The following is an 18,732-nucleotide window of genomic DNA, read 5'->3' as shown; positions in this document are numbered from 1 at the left end:
TCAAATTGTGTCGAAAGCACCAGGTCTGATAACCCAAAACATACCTAAATATAAAATAAATTGTATATGCCAAAGCCAACTTAATAAACTATTAATTGGAAATACGCCAGAAAACAGTGAACAAAAACAACAGGAAATTCGTTTACAAATATTTTCGGTTGGTTTTATTTTTGTAATTTTATTTAAAGTGCCAGTAAAAACGCAGCTTACAGCTAAAAGTTAGACTCTGTTTACACATTCAACGCTTTTGTTTTTAACATTACACCCAAGTAAATCATTCCTCCTTTCTTTCTCTAACTCTCTGACATTCTATATATCTCTCATGATCCAATCCATTTACGATTAATACACATTACAAATGCTTTCGCCCCTAACTTTATGGCTGAGACACTTTTCGCTTACTTGAGCCTAACATAAATCGCACAAAGTGCATCGTTAAATTAAATCGTTCTTGAATTTTTGAATATTTCGAACCAAAAGTATGTTTGGCCAGCAAAATAGGATTTATTTTTAAAATTAATTTTTATATGTTTTTGCGCATGTTCAAGTCTCTTGTTGATTTTATGTTCTTCGGTTTAAATTGAATCTTAAACTCACTTTTTTTTTAAGTTGTTTTTGGTTTGGATCAGGGACTAAGGTTGTGGGGTTTAGGAAGTGCCCCCTTTGGAGGTTGTTTTGGGAGTTAGTCTCAAGAACAACTTTCGGCTTAAACTTAGCTTGGAACAGCCAAACAAATATAAAGTCCGATCTTTTTTAAAACATGTCTCGTTTTTTGTTTGACTTGCGTGTACAGAATGCACAGAATATGTACAGATTTTACAATTACAGGAATAGTTTCAAAACCTAAGTATACGTTACGCGAATATAGCTATAAATTTAGTTTAGATTTTCCAAAGAAATCGATTGTGTTCGTACAGGATGTGATTAACTTCAGAAAGCTTAAATTAAAATAGGAAAGCAAATTTCGCAGACCGAAAAAATAACAATATAAAGGTACTATTAAATTATAACCCTAATTACAATCTTGCTCGTACAAACTCTTACTCTTAGCTTAAATGTTAATTAATGTTTACTTTAATCTCTCAGCTGGCGTGTATTGATGGGCAAAGGAAACATGGTTGAAACTACTATTGCATTCTGGTAATGGACTGTGTTTATATGTATACATTAGTGATGGACTCGTTTAGCTTTATGGCATTTGATGTGAGATTTAATTGATTTGTGATATTAAACATATTGTATTACCCGGAACTAGCACCCAAACTCTGTGCCCAGGCTTAAATTAGTGGGTTAGGTTTGAGCACGAAACATTTAGTTCCATACAATTTATAATAGAAGCAAATATAGTATACCATACAAATTTATAGTTTTGTTTACTTATTTATGGCTACAATAAAATAGGAAGAACAAGCTTTGGTTTTAAAACAACAAGAAACAGGGGTTATAAAGTGATAGGTTGATAGGCAACATGAATGTATATGAAATAACAAAAATAATAAGAATGCGTGAAGATGCAACCAATTTTTGTTATTTGCCAGGGTCGAGAGTTTTGGTGTAGACCTTTTAAAATAATTTAAACATAAGATTATAAAGAGAAGCGCGTTCAGCAATATGGAAACATACTTATGGGAGAAGTGTAGTGCTTATTAAGTTTTAGAGGCACAGCAGCAGCAAAAGCGATGTGGGCATGGCAAGCTGTTTGTGAGCAGACGGCGCGCACAAATCGTTTGATTCTTTTCATTTTATTTTTACGTTACGATTTCCTGAGTTTATCGACTTTATCTGTTGGTTAGTGTCTAAAAGAGTTATCTTCCTTGCTGATGATCTGTTGTGGCTGGTTTTGTATATTCCCTTGCAGGCAAAAAATTGTCTGCGGTTTAAATCTGTTTTCTCACTGCTTTCCACTGCTGCTCAGTCTTGACATAGTCTTACTGTTTTGTTTTCGTTATGTATTTATCGTTTTGTTTGCTGGCATATCTTGCTTGCAAACAGGATTTATAAAAATATATATTGTATATAATGTGTTATTTGGTTGGTTATAACTAGGCCCTAATTGGTAGCTCTAATGGCAGTGCGGCAGTTTTTTTTGGCGCGCCGCCTTGATCACTCTGCCCGGAAATAAGCAAATCTCGGCGAAAATTTCAACGAAGGTTATGTACAATAGTTGAGGATGGTGTAACACAAAACTTAAACGAGCTCGTTCTGAACGGAAACAAAGCAAAGAATTGGAAACTTTAAGGATGAGTTAGCACATAATATTTACAACTTTTTTGTATTTAATTTCTTAACGGGTTTCTGGAACTGCTTCGTAAGCGCTGCCAGGACATTTAAGGTAACGCGGGGCCAGGTTACAGGTTACTACTACTTGTCTGCCCCCGATCCCACGGGGCGCGACACGAGGACTACTCGTCAAACTGAAGCCACAATCAGTTTTTGACCTTGTCCTCCACACTGATGCTAGCAAGTGTCTTTTTGATGCGAAGCGCTGTTAATCGGGCCACAGGATTTGGATACCAGCACTCCTTCATCACCTTGGCCATATTGTGAAGCACATCGGAAGCATGCCAGCGGTTTGGAATGTTTGGCCGGCATTTCTCAATGCAAACCACCTTTAGAGAAATTATGTTAGTTATTACCAGTCCACATACGTTGTGACCACGAAAAACTCACTTTCTTCATCTCTTCAATGCTAGGATCTGGCTGAACAACGTCGTAATACGGTAATTGATACTCATCGTATATCATTCCCATGTTGCAGCGACGTGCAATCTCCCAGAGGATCAGTCCAAAAGCGTACACATCCGCCCTCTTGTACGAGTCAAAGTGCTGATCATTCATACTCTCGTCCAGGACCTCGGGCGCCATATAGCGTTTAGTACCGACGCGATGAGTGGAAGGTATGTCCACAGAGTCATTTTTCTCCACATGGCGCACGGCCAGACCCAAATCCCCAATAGCACAGCTAAGATTTGATTTAACCAGTATGTTTTTGGATTTGAGATCACGATGAGCGATGGCGGGCTTGCCGCGAGTGCCCACAATGTCCATATGGAGATGCGCCAGACCAGTGGCAATACTCAACGACATGTTCAGCATGGTATTGGTGTCCACCGGGTGCGTGGTTAAGTAGTCGAAAAGCGATCCGTTCTCATGGTAGTCGGTTACCAGCCAAAGTTGTGTCCAAGTTCCGTTGTCTGAAAGGAGCATGTTTAGAAAGGGTTTCCTTTGGAAAAAAGGCCTATAATCTCACCTTTGTTGTCTGCAGCTATAAATCCCAAAATATTTTCGTGCCGGAGCATTACCGTCTGATAGATTTCCGCCTCACGAAACCAGGAGCACTCTTCGCGACTGGAAAAGATCTTGACCGCCACGTTTTCGCCTCGCCAGCGTCCACGCCAGACCTCGCCGAAACGTCCCTTTCCGATAACATGGCACAACTGCACCTGCCGGGCAATCGAGCGCTGCACCAGTAGAGGAAGACCAGCTGAAAGAGAAGTACAAATTAGGCCAAGATGCAGAAGGGAACTCGCCCCCCATGGAACTCACCCGAACCCGAACCAGAGGTGGTCATCTCAATGATGTCCTGTATGGTTGTATTACCATTCAATATGGGATCGTACACCGAATCCTCCTTGGCAAACGGCCTTCCGCCGGCCAATCGCTTGCGACGCTGGCAATAATACCACGTACTAGTGCCCGTGAAGCAAATGAAGAGGGTGGCCCCGAGGATGATAGCCACAAACTCCCAGCTGGTTAGTCTATGTGGCACATAATCTGGACAAAACCCACAAATGCATTAATTATTAAGGATAGCCGAATTACGCTCCATGTAAATGTGATCGAATTAATGGAAAATAAATTCAAATAAAATGCAGTGTTAGTCAATCAATCGAGAGTGGCATGCAGGAGGCCGTTAACAAAAAGATGTGCGTGATAACATTAAGAAATAGGGTGCAAGACGAGTTAAAACAAATTTAAGCCCAAAAGCTAATTCCAAACAGGATAAGCGGTTAATAATACTTAAGTGTAATAATTTATTTACAAAAACATCACTAACCTGCGTGTGAATAATTCGAGTTATTTACAAACCTTTGCATTCAATTCAGCAACGAGCTTACAAACTACTTAATAAATACGATGACGTATTAAACAAAAAACTAACTTTGCGGCTGCTCACAAAAATGGAAACAAACCAAATCCAAGCCCGAGTCCCAAACGAAATGTTCCGCAGACTAATCCATACACACATACCAACCTCCCACTGAACAAACACAAAAGTGCAATGGAAATGGGCGAACAACTGCGAAAAACTATATAATTAAATAAACCTCTTAGACGACTGAATTACCCTATCTGAAGTTAATTCAGCACATATAAAAAATAACCTTAGTCAGCATGATTTCACCAGGGGTTCTTACATTTACTATCAGTTCCATTTGGTTTTATAGACTATTTTTTGAGTAAATGACATCTAATGTTGAATTTAAAGCTTAGAATCAAAGTTTAAGAATGTACGGCTTTATAAAAAAACTTGTTAAAGTCTATAGTTTTATTTTTAAACACTAGATAGACTAATGGAACTTTTGCTAGGGTAAAATGTATGAAGAGCCGTAGACTGCGGCCATTAATGAATGAAATGAAAAAACCTTAACTGCGACTTGCAGTTGCAACTGCAGCTCTGAAAGCGGCATTGCACATGAATAAAACGGAGCAGACACACAGATACACACACTAACACCGGGACAGACACTTGGGGGTGGGAAGAGGAAGAAGTGGACTCATGGAGGAGGTGAGCAAGGCCGTCGTCTGCAAGGGCTTCTTGAAACTCCTCCCCCTTCTCCACATGCTCTGCTCCTGCTCCGCTTTATCCTGGTGGGCGGTTGTGCGGTTGGCGCTGTCGCTTCGGACGGCCCTTGAGACGGCCTTGTTGTAGCTTGTAAATGCCTTCCTTACTGCATCCTTAAATGCGTTTTAACAAGTCAATACGATAAAGACGCAAAGGTCAGATCAGCAGACAAAACCCACAGAACTGTGCGGCACAAACTCAGTTGACAGGTGAAAGGTGGCGGCCAAAACAAAGGGTATGGGTTGTGGGGGGTCAAGCGGTGGGCCAGCAGACAAGACAACAATTCACAAGAAATGTGGCAAAGGAAGTCAATGTGTAAACAAGGACGACAAACCACAAACAACGAAAATAAACTAGAAATAAAACCCTGTTCCCAATTGGATTGTTAGTTCGACTCCCATTTAAGACCACCTTACTAATTCAAGACACATTCTTAGTCCAGTCTCTAAGAATTTAGGTCTTTCAAAAGTCGACTTGTTTGTTTTATCAGAGTAAAATTTGATTTTCAAGATTTTTGTAGTAGTTTTTTGTTTTATTTTCTTTTACTTCTTTTTTATTAGTTTAAACGTATTTTAAAAGCATATATTGCTTTCTGCGAGTTTTATGCTTCTCGAAAAGCCCTCAAATAAAAGTTACGAAACTAAAAAATCATCATGGCATAAAATGAAACAGGCTTTATAATACCTACACTCCCCTCGAAGATACAAGGACGTACAAGGACGAAGACGGGGTGGGATGGGGTCGTTCGCTGGAGGCGTGAGGTACGAGGTGTGTGTTAGCCAGGTATGCTTATGCGTGTATGTGTTTCTTGTGTGAATTCAATGTGTTACAAATTTGAGTATACCAAAAAAACTACGCAAATGAGGTGGTGCTATGGCATGGGCGTGGCTGCTTCGATGGCTGGTGGTGGTTGAATTGTTGGGCGGTGTTAGCGGTGCATTGCTGTTCTCACCTGGTAGGATACCACTGTAATTCTCACGCGTATTGCAAAAATCTTCGGCGCAGCACTGAGAAGAGCCTGCTTCCGAATTTAACTTGCACGAGGTAGGATCTTCAGGTGGCAACTGGTCTGTTATGCATCTACATACATAATATTTAGTTGGTTTTTGTTTTATCTACTAGGTTGCTTTAGCTTTTTAGTACTACATCTAAATTAGGTAGGAGATTAGCACTTGTTGTTCTGGTTGTTCTTGTTGTAGTTGTTGCAGTGTGCACTAGCGAAGCAGCTTTGGTTACCACTTACGAGCTAAAATTTAGCAGCAGCCCTTACTTATTTATTTTTGGTGGTAGCTCAGCCAGGAAAGGGTTGGGGTGGGGTTTTCAGCTGCAGCAGGTGGGTACAATTGTGTTTTGTGTGCAAAGGCAGTAAGCGGAGTCGGTCACGGTCGTCAATATGCCGGGGAACTACGGAGGGGAGCCACTGCCAGATGTGGGAGAGTTCGGGTTTACTCGTATACCAACTTATCAGCACAGTTCCGTATTTTACTTTCCCACAATTTTGGTTATTGTTAGCTTTGCAGTAGAAAATCAAGGTGAAAATCGGAACCAAGCCATGTATTACTAAACAATATACCAAGGAAAACAGCATATCTTATTATGGAGGCTCGGGAGACAGTTCAGGAGACACCTTCAAAAATTGGAATATTAAAAACTATAAGTCCATGGAAAACCACACACATCCCGCGAAGACGAATCGCGAGCGAAAAGGGAATGGGAGTACTCCCAGGACGAATCGAATTAGCCCCTTGAGTGGAAGCTCAGATCTCTACAAACTACAAAGATATTTTGGCATGCATAAAGATACGTGTAATTTACTAGAATAAGGTGTAGGCTGGGTTCCGTATAAGATTTATGGTGTGTGTTTGTGCCACAGGGAAAAGCTGGGAGAGTAGAAAATAGTGTAAGGTAAAGAAAAATAGATGTGGGAGTCCGAGAAGCGAAAAAGTGCAAAGAGGTCAAAGTAAATAATAAGCTATAGGGACAACTGGGTTGGTGTGCACACCTGAAGGAAAACAGACTGAACTAAACCAAAAATTATTATTACAGATTATTGAATTGTTATAGTTAATCTATTAATCATATTGATGCAGTGCTAATTAGGCGCAGTGAATTAGAAAAGGAGTGCAAACTAAAGATAGAAATTGTTTTGTTGTTGGTTGTGTGTGTGTTGTTACTTGAATGCGGCTGTACCTGTTTCAAATATCCTCTTCATAATCTCATTCTTATTGCAGAAATCACTCTTACAGCAATCAATCCTATACGTATCGAACCTTTCGATACTGGTGAGGCATTCGAAGGGCTTACTCCGCTGCATATTGTACTTGACAACCATGCAACTGGGTCACCGTACAGCACAGTGTACAAATATGTGAACGAGCGGGGGTTATTCAACATGTTCGATATATTTAAGTGGAGCCGAAGGGAGGGAAGGAAATATCGGGAGATAGAAGAAAAATAACAATTAAACGAAATTAGTATTGCTTGGCTTGGTTGATGGTTGCTGCTGCTGCTGCTGCTGCTGCTTCTGCTTCAGCTTCAGCTATAGTTGTTGCTGCCTTCGGCGTGTTGCTAATTGAAGTTGCAGTCTGGTTAGTAGCAAGAAGAGTATTATAATTATATTGATTACAATGTGTATAACGCCGCTCTGGTTTTCAGCAGGTCATCATTAGTAGTGCTCTGCATTTCGGGTTATGATCATTTCAAAACTTTAACTCAACGAGCATAAAAGGGGAAAACAGTCCAAAGAACGATCAAAACTGGACAACTTGTTGTCGAACGGCGTGCGAGTGAACAGAAAAATTGTAGCAGTCAGAGAGGAGGGGTTTGAGAGCGAAACACGTGCATAAGCGCACGCACCTTCGACGGAGGTCTGCCGACCTTCCACACGATAAGTTGGCTGTTCCTTCGTCTTGGGCCACAGAAAACGGTTGCAAAAGTCGCGGTCCTTGCAGCAGGCGTGGGCGCCACTCCTACCCACTGGGCGGGCGGTGGGTCCGCCGTGCAGTCCGTCGTTGCACCAGATGGAGCGACCCGGTGGAAAAATTTGGGAGTTCTGCAGACATCTGCATTGCAGATCGATCGCGTCAGAATATTCACTCTGGCTGCTCTGAGAGGCAAGTGCTAACCTAATCAAAGGCCTGCTCCTCAGGCTCTCGGAACTCACCTGTAGCTGAAGGTGATGGTGCCATCGGCGCTCTTCTCTACAGACGTAAAACAAAAGCCGTCCGTCTCGCATATGTTGTTAGATTCCTTGCAGGTGTCACAGTGGCATTTTATCTTGTCTGCAGAACAAAAAGGTAAAATTAATATTTAGATAATTTTGCATAATACCAAAATTTGGTATTATCAGAAATTTCCAGATTGGAATCCATAAATTCCGATCCTAACCTACTAACTAACCCTACTAAGAAACAAAAAATTATTTTCGGTTAGCGTTATATCTTTATTATTTGTACGTGATCAGAACCAATTACGTCTATTTAAGTATTTAATGAATATTATTCATTTGTGGAAAGGTAAGAGGAGGAAAAGTTCGTTTTTTAACTAAATGGGTTCCATTTGTGCCATTTCTGTAAATCTCCGCCTCATTTCCCACAGTAATGACTGTATTACTATTTGAAAAAAAAAAAAACATAGCTTAAAGCAAACTTCTCATATTAAGAAAATGCCCTGACTCCGATTGAAGCAAATCTATCAATTAGGCGCTGGCAAAAATTAACTAATTAGAGAAATAAGAAACCCATAAATCAACCACTTGCTGATTGGCATCTCCTGACCACAAATTGGGATTTGCCATAACCATGCCCCCGAGGCACCTGGCCGGGCACACGCTCGCCCAGACAGTCACATAGACATCCACATCCACTTCTACCGCCATCGACACCGCCGAGAGCGTGATGAAACAAAAACAAAACCATTTAGCATTAACAAAGCAGACGCGGAGAAGACAAGTGCAAAGTGGAGGGCCAGACAATGCGACCAGTTTTCCCTTCCCCCGACTGCGAGAAGCCAGTGCTTAGGCCTGCTTTTTTTGCACCGACTGCAGTTGCAAGTGCGCGAGTGCAGCAAGCAAATGCATCCAGACGTGGGGGTGTCTGCAACCAGGCAGCGTTGGAGTGGGCCATGAGCTCATTGACACCGGGGCTAGGTGACGTCACTATATGGAAACGCAATCGGAGCCTCAGGCGGAGACGAAGACGGCTTTTTAGAAGCGTTCAGAGTCTTTATAGTGTTACAGTCACGCGATATACACACGAAGAAAAGATCCCTCTGACTTCGATCGTCGACTGAATACCATTTGCAAAGAATTCTAAATTTGTTTCTTTAAGTATTTAAATTAATAAACAAAAATGAAAGAGATTAAGGTCTTATAGATTTGACCTAAGTCAAGGGAAATGAAACACCCCTTACTCTGTTTACTCCTTTTCGGCAAAAACCGAAGTCAAGTTATTTGAAAGTAAACACCGGAACAGGACTGTAAATCTATCACTTTTTTGTTGTTCAGATAATTCGGGGTGCATTGGGTCCAGTGTGCTCTCCATTCGTTAGGCATTTGGGACTTACTTTCTGGCTTTTTCGCGCTGGGCTGAGCAATGTAGATGGGCAGCTGGGGAGTAACTGCAGGGGCCACTGCTCCGGATGCGTCGCCGTCTTGCGGGAGCAGCATGGACACGGCGCTACCGTTGTTGTCGTGGCTCCCGTTATCAGCGGCCAGCGACGACGATGGCGATTGATAAGCCTGTCCAGCGGTTCCAGTTGGAGCTCTCAGTGCTGGCGCTTTGGTCGTCGTAGGCCATTTGCCATGGTGGGATGCAGGCGCAGGATCAGATCTGGAGCCATTTAGGCTGGTGTCCATTACGAATTCAATGGGGGAGGCTGCACCGGGGGAGATTTTAGGTTAGTTTCACACCTGGTCCAGATTAATGGAATAGAACCGCTGGGGGGTAACTCACCGCAAACGGAGGCGCCGAGCAAAGCGCCCAGGAAGATTAGCCAGGGCGCAGATAACATGTTGGCTATTCGCACTGATGATAGTGTGTGCGACACGAGCTATTGTTATTGTTTGTGCTGCCCGACAGCTTTTCTTTTGTTTTCCACGATCGCACGCACGCACACGCGCGTCGCAAGTTCAAAGTCTGTGGCCTGCAAATGAGGTTATTGTTTCGCGAAAGGACGAGGCGGCAAAGGACACCTCAGACAGCCACTAATTGGCCCCGAACTGCGCACTTATCGCGTAGGTAAGGCGCCCGCGAAGGCTCACATTTGGCGGCGGCATGGCCGGGAATATAGACTGCCAATTCCCACGATTAGCGAATCTCGATGGTGGTCCGCACTGCGAAACTCGAACTCCACACTCCACCCAAGTTGGCTGGAAAAACTGCTCTGCTCTGCTTTACATTTCATGGACGATGGCGACTTTTCAGGCGTATTTTCATCACGTGATTGTGGCAGTAGCGCGGAGGAATTGGCACTATTTCATATTCCGCGGGGCAGCCAGCACATTCGGGTGTCTGGTGCAACCGTTTGTTTGTATTAATTGCTGCTATTTTTTGTTAAATGTACAATTTTGTATAGCGAAAAACCGCGCTGGTGTGTGTAGATTTGCAAACAGTGTGGCCGCACCTGCAGCAGTGTGCCCAAGCTTGACTACCCACAAAAAACCCACCCCTTAGAGAACTAAGTAAAAATAACCAATCGGTTACGTTTTTATGGACTGTGATTTTGGTTGAAATATTGGTGGATTCTAGAATACATGGCACAATTTTGATTCTTTTAGTAACAGATATTTATTTCCAATAACTGCAGGTACTGGGGAATTGCCCTGAAATCCAATCAGAGCCAAAATGCGGAGCACCACCCGACGCAAAAATTATCATGTTTTGTCCAGTCGATACTTTTTATTGCCATAACAAACTAAAAATATTTAACGGCGGCATGCCAGGCTCAGCTCCTTTCATAAATCCTGCGAAAACAGAAATTGGTCAAATTCGAAGTCAAATTGATATTTTCCCGCTGCTTCTTCTTTCCAGCCGCGTGTAGTTGATAAAAAAAAACATGAACAATAACTTACCCAAATACAAAACAAGGGGCACGAATCCCCAGTGGAATCCAGTCTGGACCGCCCCGACCACAACTCCCAAACGCTCCTTAACACCCTCGGAAATCTCCATTTCGTACGAAATTTAATTTAGCTTGATTTGCGAATTATGAAATGAATACTTCTCCGACTGAAAACGAAGTGTTGAACAACAGCGATTTTTTCGGGGGAAAACAGCTGACAGACACTTTTTTTAGGAAACTAATTCTCCTTCCCTTTTTAATGATTACCTTGTCGCAGGTTGCTGGGCCCGAAATATTTGGCCAATTTTATGAATTAGTATAATTAATTAATAAGTACAGATTTCTGTTGATATGGCAACATAGGCAATCGAGCTTACAATTTAAATATGCTTCTAAAACGGTCACACCTGTGATTGGTCTTAAATTTTGGTTTCTTGTATTTATGTTTGTCAATATATATAAAAGGTTTTATCTACCGTTTTCTGGCTGCAACAACACGTTGTCACATGTCATGAAAAAAATAAAATAAGAATTTTTTGTCTGGCAGAAAAACAGTGAGGTCGATTTGCCATAGGATTGACAAGGATGTCCACTCGACAAGTGTTAAATTATAAAATGATAAATATAAAAAAATAAAACCTGCATATTTAAAGAAACCTTTCGAAAAAAAAGGAAGCATTGAAAATAAAATACAAATTTTAAGTGATCATATGTACGTATCGTTGATTTTTTAACAAGACGATTAATGTAAAATAAAGAACACCCTTGCTTACTATCACAGCACGCCAGTGCTCCGTTGACCGATACTATCGCAGTGATTTAAAGTACCAGATCTAGTCTCGCATCCCTTTCGCTCTCTCCCGCTGCTCACATGCGTTCTAGATCGTTTAATTTTCTTAGTTTTCATTTGCTCGCCAAATTTTAGCAACGTTGCTGGTTTAATCGGCTGCACCTGCAATCGCGGATAATCAGGGAGCGCCGAGCACTGAGTTCTCATAGCCAAACGAAACGTAAGTGATAACGAACGCCAGCAATGAGCAAACGCATAGGAACAAAGTCGGGGAAAAATCAATTCAAGTTATGTAAGCTCGAATAACCGGATACCGTGTCACTGTTTCAGGTCCCGATTCGCTCGATTTGGAACTGGAACGGACCATGAAAACAAGCAATCTCGGCCTGTACGCTTTCCGTTTAACCTTCGGTCAGGTGAGCACTCGCACATTAAACCAGGCTGGCAAGCTGCAGAAACAGCATGCGTATTCCGGGGGCAACCTCTGAGTTTTTTAGCCTGGGAAACCCCTGCCCAGAATCGGCCTTTGGAATGGAGGGACTGCAACCGGGAGACAAATGTCTGGAGTGTCAAGGTGAAGGCAGGACTCACACGCTGCGCTACTTTTACATTAATCTAGAGGAGCAGCTCTTGAAGTGCGAGTCCAAGAGCTGCCTGTGGCCACACAACGATGAGGTATCCCCTGATGAGGATCAGGATTTGGAGGCAGCACTTCCCATCAGTGCTCTACAATCTAAACGCTTAGAAAATCCGGTTCCTACGCTACATTCTCAACCGGTTGCATTGTTGTCTAAACCTCCTCCAGATGATGACGACGAATTTATACTAGAATTGCTGCAGCAATTGACTCCTGCCACAGAAAACGACTCGGTTGAACCGCCTCTTAAGGCAAATGTGAGTCTTAGCTCCATGCAAGATCTGCACTCACCTTTAAAAGAAAAACCGTGCCCAGGACTAGATCTTCCAGACTTAAGCTTTCTGGAGGAAAACATTCCTGTAAACGAGAAACCCATTCAAGCTTTGAAATCTAAGCTAGAAATACCTTTTACTCTCTTATCCGGCAAATTAGGGAGTTCGCCCAAGGCAAAAACTTCGCAAACTCAGGACACCGAAGATAAGCAGAATGTGACTCCACCTAAGATCTCTACGGCCCCAAGCCGGGAAAACCAACCTGAAATACCTTTACTACCCGCGTGTGTAAAGGCTAATGTAAGGACGCGTCCGCGCATCAATCCTAAGGGGTCTCCCTTCAGCAGTCCGCCCAAAAAAGCATCTACCCAACCGCAAAGTCAGTCACTAACACCGCCTGCTCTCAATATTATTATCAGTGTCCCGGAGTTGAACCCAGGGGTGAATGGCATGTTCCTAGACGCCATTAAACGACATTCCACAGTAGTCAAACCCTCGCTTCGTGGCGGAGGGAGACGCCCCAGGCGCTTGGCCAAAGAAACCACCAGCAGAGGCATTCGCACACAGGATGTGATGCACTTGATTGAGCATTTAGAAACCACCACAGAAGCGAAACGTCCGACATAATCATAATCAGCTGGAATTTACCTTACTCAAGTATTCGAAATAAATTTGCATTTGAAATTATGCATGAAACCTGTGGATAAGAATTCAAGTTCATTTATTTATAAACAATTCCGTTCCGCTTATTTTTTTTTTGGCAACCCAATTTGCGGATTATTAATTAGCGGCACGCGTCCAGAGCATGCTCAAGTGGATAGGACAGATAGCGCTGCCGAAAAGAAACCGTCCTATCAGTAGAAGTGAAAGGTGGAAAGGAGCTCGTGGCATGCGCAGATCGGTTTCAAGCCGAGATTAGCTGTAGAGCTGATTGATAATGCAGTTAAACGTCATCGGAGCCCTACCGCATTGATAGTGATGCCAGTCACGATAATCTGGCATTACATCGACCCCTGTAATCAGTTTAATAAACGTGCGACCATGTGGGGTAATCGCATTCGTGTGGCCGGGGCACTTGAACCTGGTTGCCAACGGCCGGCGCCAAATGTTTCTGCTGCGTAGTTGCCTGTGTGGGCGTGGGCGGTCGGGCAGTTGGCCAAGTTTATTGTTTGTTTGGGTTGCTATATATTAATAGCACAAAACTAAATCATTTTCTCTATCTTATCTCTCGCAGGCGCCGCCGCTGTCCGCACAGGCCACGACGCACTGCAGCCATGGCTTTACCACCAGCTCGTCGTCGCCCAACCGTGTGGTGACCCGCTCGGCCACCATGCTGGCGCTCTTCGGCATCGCGCTGTCCTCGTTCAGCCTTAAGCAACTGCTGGCCAAAAAGCAGAAGCACCGGGGCCTGCGCAAGCTCTAGGATGGAGCTATAGCCAAGAAGATCAGAGCGGAGATCATAGCGATGCCAACGCCAACGGTAGAAGCGGTAATGAAGAGCCAGAGCGCCATGTCCTGAGGTCACACATTCGACAACTTTACCATCCGCCATCATCGTGTATATTTGCCTAAGTTAAGTCATCCACTCATCACAGACCCAAGCGGAACTCGGACATGGAGGCTTGTTTTGTAATATTCTCGATAAATTGATCGGAGGCGAGGATCTGTGCGCATATAAAGATATATTTTCTTGTTTACACATGCACATCATGCATCGCCAACTAAAAGGAATAAATTTGTGATAAGTCGTGTTTGAGAAAAGCCCATCAGCAGACAAACTGAACGAAGGAACGATGGAGAAAAAGATTCGCTAAGCTTGCGAAAATCCCAAATTTTCCTATACTCTTTTGTTGCCCGTTTTAGTTATATATATTTTATGTGTAAACAAGTCTATTATATACGTATATTTATTTACAAGTTATTTGCAAACCAGAGAAACGACTAAGTAGGGAGGGATAAAAACAAGAATGACTTCGTTGGACAGCAGATCGCCGAGCAGGCTGTGTCAGTATCCAAGAAACAAACTAGTTCTAGCTGCGTATTCAAATAAATACATTATATTCAATTCGAAAATATTGATTTTTATTTATAATTTTCATTAAAGCGTACAAGCTTTAGCATCTATAATAGTTTAATTTATCTGCCCGACCAATTCTACGCAAAACCGAAAAATAATAATTATGCAAGAATTATTCTGTGGGAATATTATAATTCAATATCATTAATACCTTTTTAATACAAAATATTAAACATTTAAGCGCTATTTTTGTGTTTTCTGAAAATTATTTGGTAGTTCATTTAATTTTTTTGCTCCTACAAACACTGTTAATTGGATTCCTGTTATTATAGTATTTGTAGATTATTTCATACAATTTATTATCAATTACTTGAATTCTAGAAAATATTAAAATTAAACCGTTTTAAAAGACACCGTGATGAATTGCAATATATTTCTGTAATAACCTGAATATTTTAACTCCTGTTATAATATATTAAACGTTTTTTTACGACCTTAAGAACCAGTGACGATCGGGTCCACTGTGAAACACTTATATATGTACTTATATGCTCTTTAAAAAATAATAACTTATTAATATTGACTGTGTATCTAACACTAAAACCGTGTTCTTTGTATGTAGAATGTAAAATGTAAAAGTTTTAGCAGTTTTTCTTATTAGACATCCTGATCGTATGGACACTTTCAGTTTCGTGGTCAGTAGCCCAGCTTGGTTTCGATTAACAAAACGATATTCCTCCACAATTTTTGAAATTTTTAACAGCAAAACGACAGTTTTCGGCTGTCAATGACGTGATACTCGATACTCTTGGGAAGTCAGTCTAGGTTAAAATAGGATTTCCAACATCCGTAAGTTTAAAAGCTGTGGTCCCAATTTTTCAGACTTCAATTTAAACGCAAAGTATGCAAATTAAGTTTCTTTTAATATGCTCGTCATGAGATAGGCTGGTCATGAGATAAATAAGACAAATAATGGAAATAAAAGAAGGCATTCAACATGGTGCACCTTAAAATGATATCAAAATAACTTCATAAATAATGCAGATGGGCAATTTGCTTCAAGAATTACGTTTGATTCTAGGCTTAGACGGGTTCTAAGATCATAAATATCACTCTTAAGAAATATATGTATGTCAATATCCAAAGGATCGAGACTTAGTTTCAGCATGAAATTCGTAGTTCCTTCTTGCATACCGCCTTTGAATATTGCGGCAAAATTATTGCGAGGCGGCATCGCCACAGCTGCACAGATTTCCGCAGCGCCGCGCGAGGGTCACACTGGCAGGGTAAACTCCTCACCCCCCGCTAGATGATCAAGTGACGTGCCACCAATATAACCATTGGCCGGCCAACAGCACTCTTTTGGACTGCGGAATGGGCATCAACGTCAGCAGGACGGCCGACCTGGGGTCCAACCAGTGGCTCCAGCGCTTCGTGGGCCGCCAGCACATCGCCCACGATGACGAGGCCTTCTGGAACGGGCTGCTCAACTACAACATTGTGCTGCCGGAGAACAGGTAAGCCAGCGGAGGAGTGGAGCGACAACGTCAGCAGGGCTAATCTCGGGGTGGGATTGGTGTGTGTTTCAGTCAGGACCAGCTTAACCTGGACAGTCGGCTGGAGACGCTTTGCCAGTCATTCATCGGCAACAACCTAAAGACGGGCAACTTCGGCTCCCTGGTTACCGTGTTTCTGGAGAAGACCAGCGAGCTCCTGTCGCTGTCGGACCAGGAGAGTAACATGCACGTCTGGCAGACCTTCAACGCGCTCTTTATCATCCGCAGCCTGGTCAAGTACATAAACGAGACGGGCTCTGAGTTCCAGCTTCTGCAGCATTTTGAGGCTATGCCGAACTCAGAGCTGCTGCAGGCGGCCTTGGAGGAACAGCAACAGACGCCGCCGGAAAGCGCCACAATTGCCATGGAGGCCACCGAACAGTCGGCGGCGGCTGCGGTTCCGGTGATTGTGGACGGATCGAAGTTTGAGACCTTCATCGATGCCCTGGTAAACTTAATCGTAGTGATTCCCGTCAAGGAGTTCACCTACCACCTGCACCTAGAGGCCGTTAGCACGCTGATTACCCTGCTGTCAGTGCACCTGTTTGCACAGCAGCCCACGGACAAGTCGATCGTGTTCCGAACGGTCTTTAAGTGTCAGCACGCCAACGTGCTGATGTCGGCACTGCTGCACTTTGTGGCGCGAATGGTGGAGGTGCCGCACACCATGTTTGGGTCCAGCTCTGCCGGATCCTTCGTCTTTGGCATCGCCGAGTCCCTGCTTTCCATCTTCACGTTCCGTAAGCAGCCAGACGTACTAAAATCAGGCCAAGCAGCCGGTGGTGGAGAGCTCTCGCAGCGATTTCGTACCCACTACCCACTAGCCAACCAGAGTCTGCTGCTGATCCTGATACTAACTAACCACTGTACGGCGCAGGATAACGCTTATCGGACCAGCCTATTTAGTTGCGCTGACTCAAAGGATTCGCCAAAACAGGGAGCTGTGTCCTTCCAAATCGACTTCTCTGCGGTATATGAGACTTTATGTCTTATCGTTACCATCGATCAGGCCACGCTGCTGCTCTATCTGCTCCTCCATCGCAACGAGCGCTTCTATCGGTTCGTCATGCAGCAACAGGACTTGGAACAGTTGGTGATTCCCATCCTTCAGACACTGTACAACGCCCCTGATAGCAACTCACACCACATCTATATGTCTTTGATCGTTCTGCTGATACTGAGTGAGGACGAGGGCTTCAACAAGAATGTGCACACCATAGTAGGTCAAAAGTGCGCGCTTAATAGATGCATTATTAATAATTTTGTCATCCCATTAGATGCTAAAAAACATCACATGGTATACGGAACGCACCATATCGGAGATATCGCTGGGCGGCATCCTCATCCTGATCGTCATCCGCACAATACAGTACAACATGCTGAAAATGCGCGACAAATACTTGCACACCAACTGCCTGGCGGCGCTGGCTAACATGTCCGGCCACTTCCGCGCTTTGCACCCCTACGTTGCACAGCGACTGGTCTCGCTGTTCGAAACGCTCGCTCGAAAGCATACGCGCCTGGATGCGCAGCTCAAGGAGCCGGCCGACAGCGCAGTGTTTGTAAACGTCTCGACGACCCCGGAAGACATGCTTCAAGATCTAAGCGTGCTGGAGGAGGTGTTGCGCATGGTGTTGGAAATCCTTAACTCCTGCCTTACGAACCAGTTGGTTTACTGTCCCAACTTGGTGTACACTCTTTTGTATAAGCGCAGCGTCTTTGAGGGCTTTCGCAGTCACCACGCCTTTCAGGATGTCATCCAAAACATAGATATGGTAAGCTCACTAGTTATAATCAGATTATTAAATGATCCTCATGCTTCCTTCGTTTTTAGGTTGTCGGTTTCTTTTCTTCGCGTCTGCAGCGTGTGCAAGAGCAACGAGGCGAGCTTGGGGTCAACGAAGTGCTTGAGGTTATATCTAAAGGTGCCAGTCAGTGGTCCAGCGATCGACTTAGAGTAAGTAATCCACTCGAAGAAGTGTTTAAATGTAAGGCTTACCTATTCTGTTTGTGTCTCTGCAGAAGTTCCCGGATCTTAAGTTTAAGTACGTCGAGGAGGACGCTCCCGAGGAGTTCTTCATTCCATATGTTTGGACGTTGGTCTGCAAGTACGGCTGCGTGCACTTCAGCTCGGAGAGTATCAAGAGCGTCACCACGGACATTGCCTGCTAATATTTACTACTCTATCCCTTCCTCTTATGCACACACCCGGCTCCGCTTTGGTTTTCACCATGTTTCAATGCTTCTCCGTTTGTCTTCTATGCGGTATTACCCGATCTTAAAGCCATATACCACGCCCTACCTTTTGATCCAAGCCAAAATGTCGAAATGTAATATCAAAAACAAAGCAAGCAAAATGTTGCGCTAAATAAGAGGCATACGCATCTCGAACGTTGACCATAAAAGGAGACAAAGCAAACGAGAGAACTAAAGATAATATTTAGATCTACCTACGCTAAAACTAATGTGTATGTTAACAAGCAATCCAGTCGGAAATTGTTCATGTTAAAATATAGCAACCTTGAAACATGATCATATTTTGCTAAGCGGACAA

The 18,732-nt window shown here is 43.3% G+C and overlaps 5 protein-coding genes across 8 annotated transcripts; 3 read left to right on the top strand and 2 right to left on the bottom strand.

Annotated features, from left to right (window-relative positions):
- Positions 1–137: 137 nt before the first annotated feature.
- LOC6528674 (TGF-beta receptor type-1) lies at positions 138–10,454 on the bottom strand. Of its 4 annotated transcripts, none has more exons than XM_039371600.1 (8): positions 9,799–10,454; positions 9,410–9,721; positions 8,010–8,127; positions 7,703–7,908; positions 3,547–3,774; positions 3,251–3,484; positions 2,671–3,194; positions 138–2,609 (listed from the first exon to the last, which is right to left on the bottom strand). In XM_039371600.1, exons 1-8 carry the CDS (start codon positions 9,854–9,856, stop codon positions 2,427–2,429), a joined length of 1,863 nt encoding a protein of 620 aa, XP_039227534.1. In that variant the 5' UTR covers positions 9,857–10,454; the 3' UTR covers positions 138–2,426. The 4 variants fall into 4 exon arrangements, with proteins under 4 accessions (XP_039227534.1, XP_015054028.1, XP_002089716.1 ...); XM_015198542.3 differs by lacking the exon at positions 7,703–7,908 and adding an exon at positions 5,799–5,926 and having other exon boundaries at positions 9,799–10,453; XM_002089680.3 differs by lacking the exon at positions 7,703–7,908 and adding an exon at positions 7,037–7,182 and having other exon boundaries at positions 9,799–10,452.
- A 90-nt stretch (positions 10,455–10,544) lies between these two features.
- LOC6528673 (mitochondrial import receptor subunit TOM7 homolog) lies at positions 10,545–11,193 on the bottom strand. The gene is made up of 2 exons (XM_002089679.4): positions 10,917–11,193; positions 10,545–10,808 (listed from the first exon to the last, which is right to left on the bottom strand). Exons 1-2 carry the CDS (start codon positions 11,014–11,016, stop codon positions 10,744–10,746), a joined length of 165 nt encoding a protein of 54 aa, XP_002089715.1. The 5' UTR covers positions 11,017–11,193; the 3' UTR covers positions 10,545–10,743.
- Positions 11,194–11,742: 549 nt separating this feature from the next.
- On the top strand, positions 11,743–15,225 carry LOC6528672. The gene is made up of 3 exons (XM_015198824.3): positions 11,743–11,916; positions 12,027–12,112; positions 13,840–15,225. The coding sequence occupies exons 2-3, from the start codon at positions 12,062–12,064 to the stop codon at positions 14,026–14,028; spliced, it is 240 nt and encodes a 79-aa protein (XP_015054310.1). The 5' UTR covers positions 11,743–11,916; positions 12,027–12,061; the 3' UTR covers positions 14,029–15,225.
- Positions 12,119–13,315, top strand: LOC26535615. The gene has a single exon (XM_039371602.1). It carries the CDS (start codon positions 12,159–12,161, stop codon positions 13,230–13,232), a length of 1,074 nt encoding a protein of 357 aa, XP_039227536.1. The 5' UTR covers positions 12,119–12,158; the 3' UTR covers positions 13,233–13,315.
- Positions 15,226–15,898: 673 nt separating the features above from the next.
- LOC6528671 (dymeclin) lies at positions 15,899–18,710 on the top strand. The gene is made up of 5 exons (XM_002089677.4): positions 15,899–16,139; positions 16,212–17,397; positions 17,456–17,953; positions 18,013–18,135; positions 18,201–18,710. The coding sequence occupies exons 1-5, from the start codon at positions 15,997–15,999 to the stop codon at positions 18,348–18,350; spliced, it is 2,100 nt and encodes a 699-aa protein (XP_002089713.1). The 5' UTR covers positions 15,899–15,996; the 3' UTR covers positions 18,351–18,710.
- Positions 18,711–18,732: the final 22 nt, after the last annotated feature.

Source organism: Drosophila yakuba, chromosome 2L (assembly GCF_016746365.2).
Source record: "Drosophila yakuba strain Tai18E2 chromosome 2L, Prin_Dyak_Tai18E2_2.1, whole genome shotgun sequence".
Lineage (NCBI taxonomy): Eukaryota > Metazoa > Arthropoda > Insecta > Diptera > Drosophilidae > Drosophila > Drosophila yakuba.
The sequence above is the reverse complement of the archived record's forward strand: the minus strand, read 5'-3'. Positions and strand labels throughout refer to the sequence as shown.

What these genes read in the sequence shown, in the direction of transcription:
- LOC6528674 (XM_039371600.1), bottom strand. Translation starts at nt 9,856, where the DNA reads ATGTTATCTGCGCCCTGGCTAATCTTCCTGGGCGCTTTGCTCGGCGCC. An exon ending in ACCATCACCTTCAGCTACAG is followed by an intron (nt 7,909 to 8,009) that starts GTGAGTTCCGAG and finishes TCTGCAATGCAG; the next exon opens with ATGTCTGCAGAACTCCCAAA. An exon ending in TCGGCAGACCTCCGTCGAAG is followed by an intron (nt 3,775 to 7,702) that starts GTGCGTGCGCTT and finishes GGTTTTGTCCAG; the next exon opens with ATTATGTGCCACATAGACTA.
- LOC6528673 (XM_002089679.4), bottom strand. Translation starts at nt 11,016, where the DNA reads ATGGAGATTTCCGAGGGTGTTAAGGAGCGTTTGGGAGTTGTGGTCGGG. An exon ending in GCCCCTTGTTTTGTATTTGG is followed by an intron (nt 10,809 to 10,916) that starts GTAAGTTATTGT and finishes CTGTTTTCGCAG; the next exon opens with GATTTATGAAAGGAGCTGAG.
- LOC6528672 (XM_015198824.3), top strand. Translation starts at nt 12,062, where the DNA reads ATGAAAACAAGCAATCTCGGCCTGTACGCTTTCCGTTTAACCTTCGGT. An exon ending in TCCGTTTAACCTTCGGTCAG is followed by an intron (nt 12,113 to 13,839) that starts GTGAGCACTCGC and finishes TATCTCTCGCAG; the next exon opens with GCGCCGCCGCTGTCCGCACA.
- LOC26535615 (XM_039371602.1), top strand. Translation starts at nt 12,159, where the DNA reads ATGCGTATTCCGGGGGCAACCTCTGAGTTTTTTAGCCTGGGAAACCCC.
- LOC6528671 (XM_002089677.4), top strand. Translation starts at nt 15,997, where the DNA reads ATGGGCATCAACGTCAGCAGGACGGCCGACCTGGGGTCCAACCAGTGG. An exon ending in TCATCCAAAACATAGATATG is followed by an intron (nt 17,954 to 18,012) that starts GTAAGCTCACTA and finishes CTTCGTTTTTAG; the next exon opens with GTTGTCGGTTTCTTTTCTTC. An exon ending in GGTCCAGCGATCGACTTAGA is followed by an intron (nt 18,136 to 18,200) that starts GTAAGTAATCCA and finishes GTGTCTCTGCAG; the next exon opens with AAGTTCCCGGATCTTAAGTT.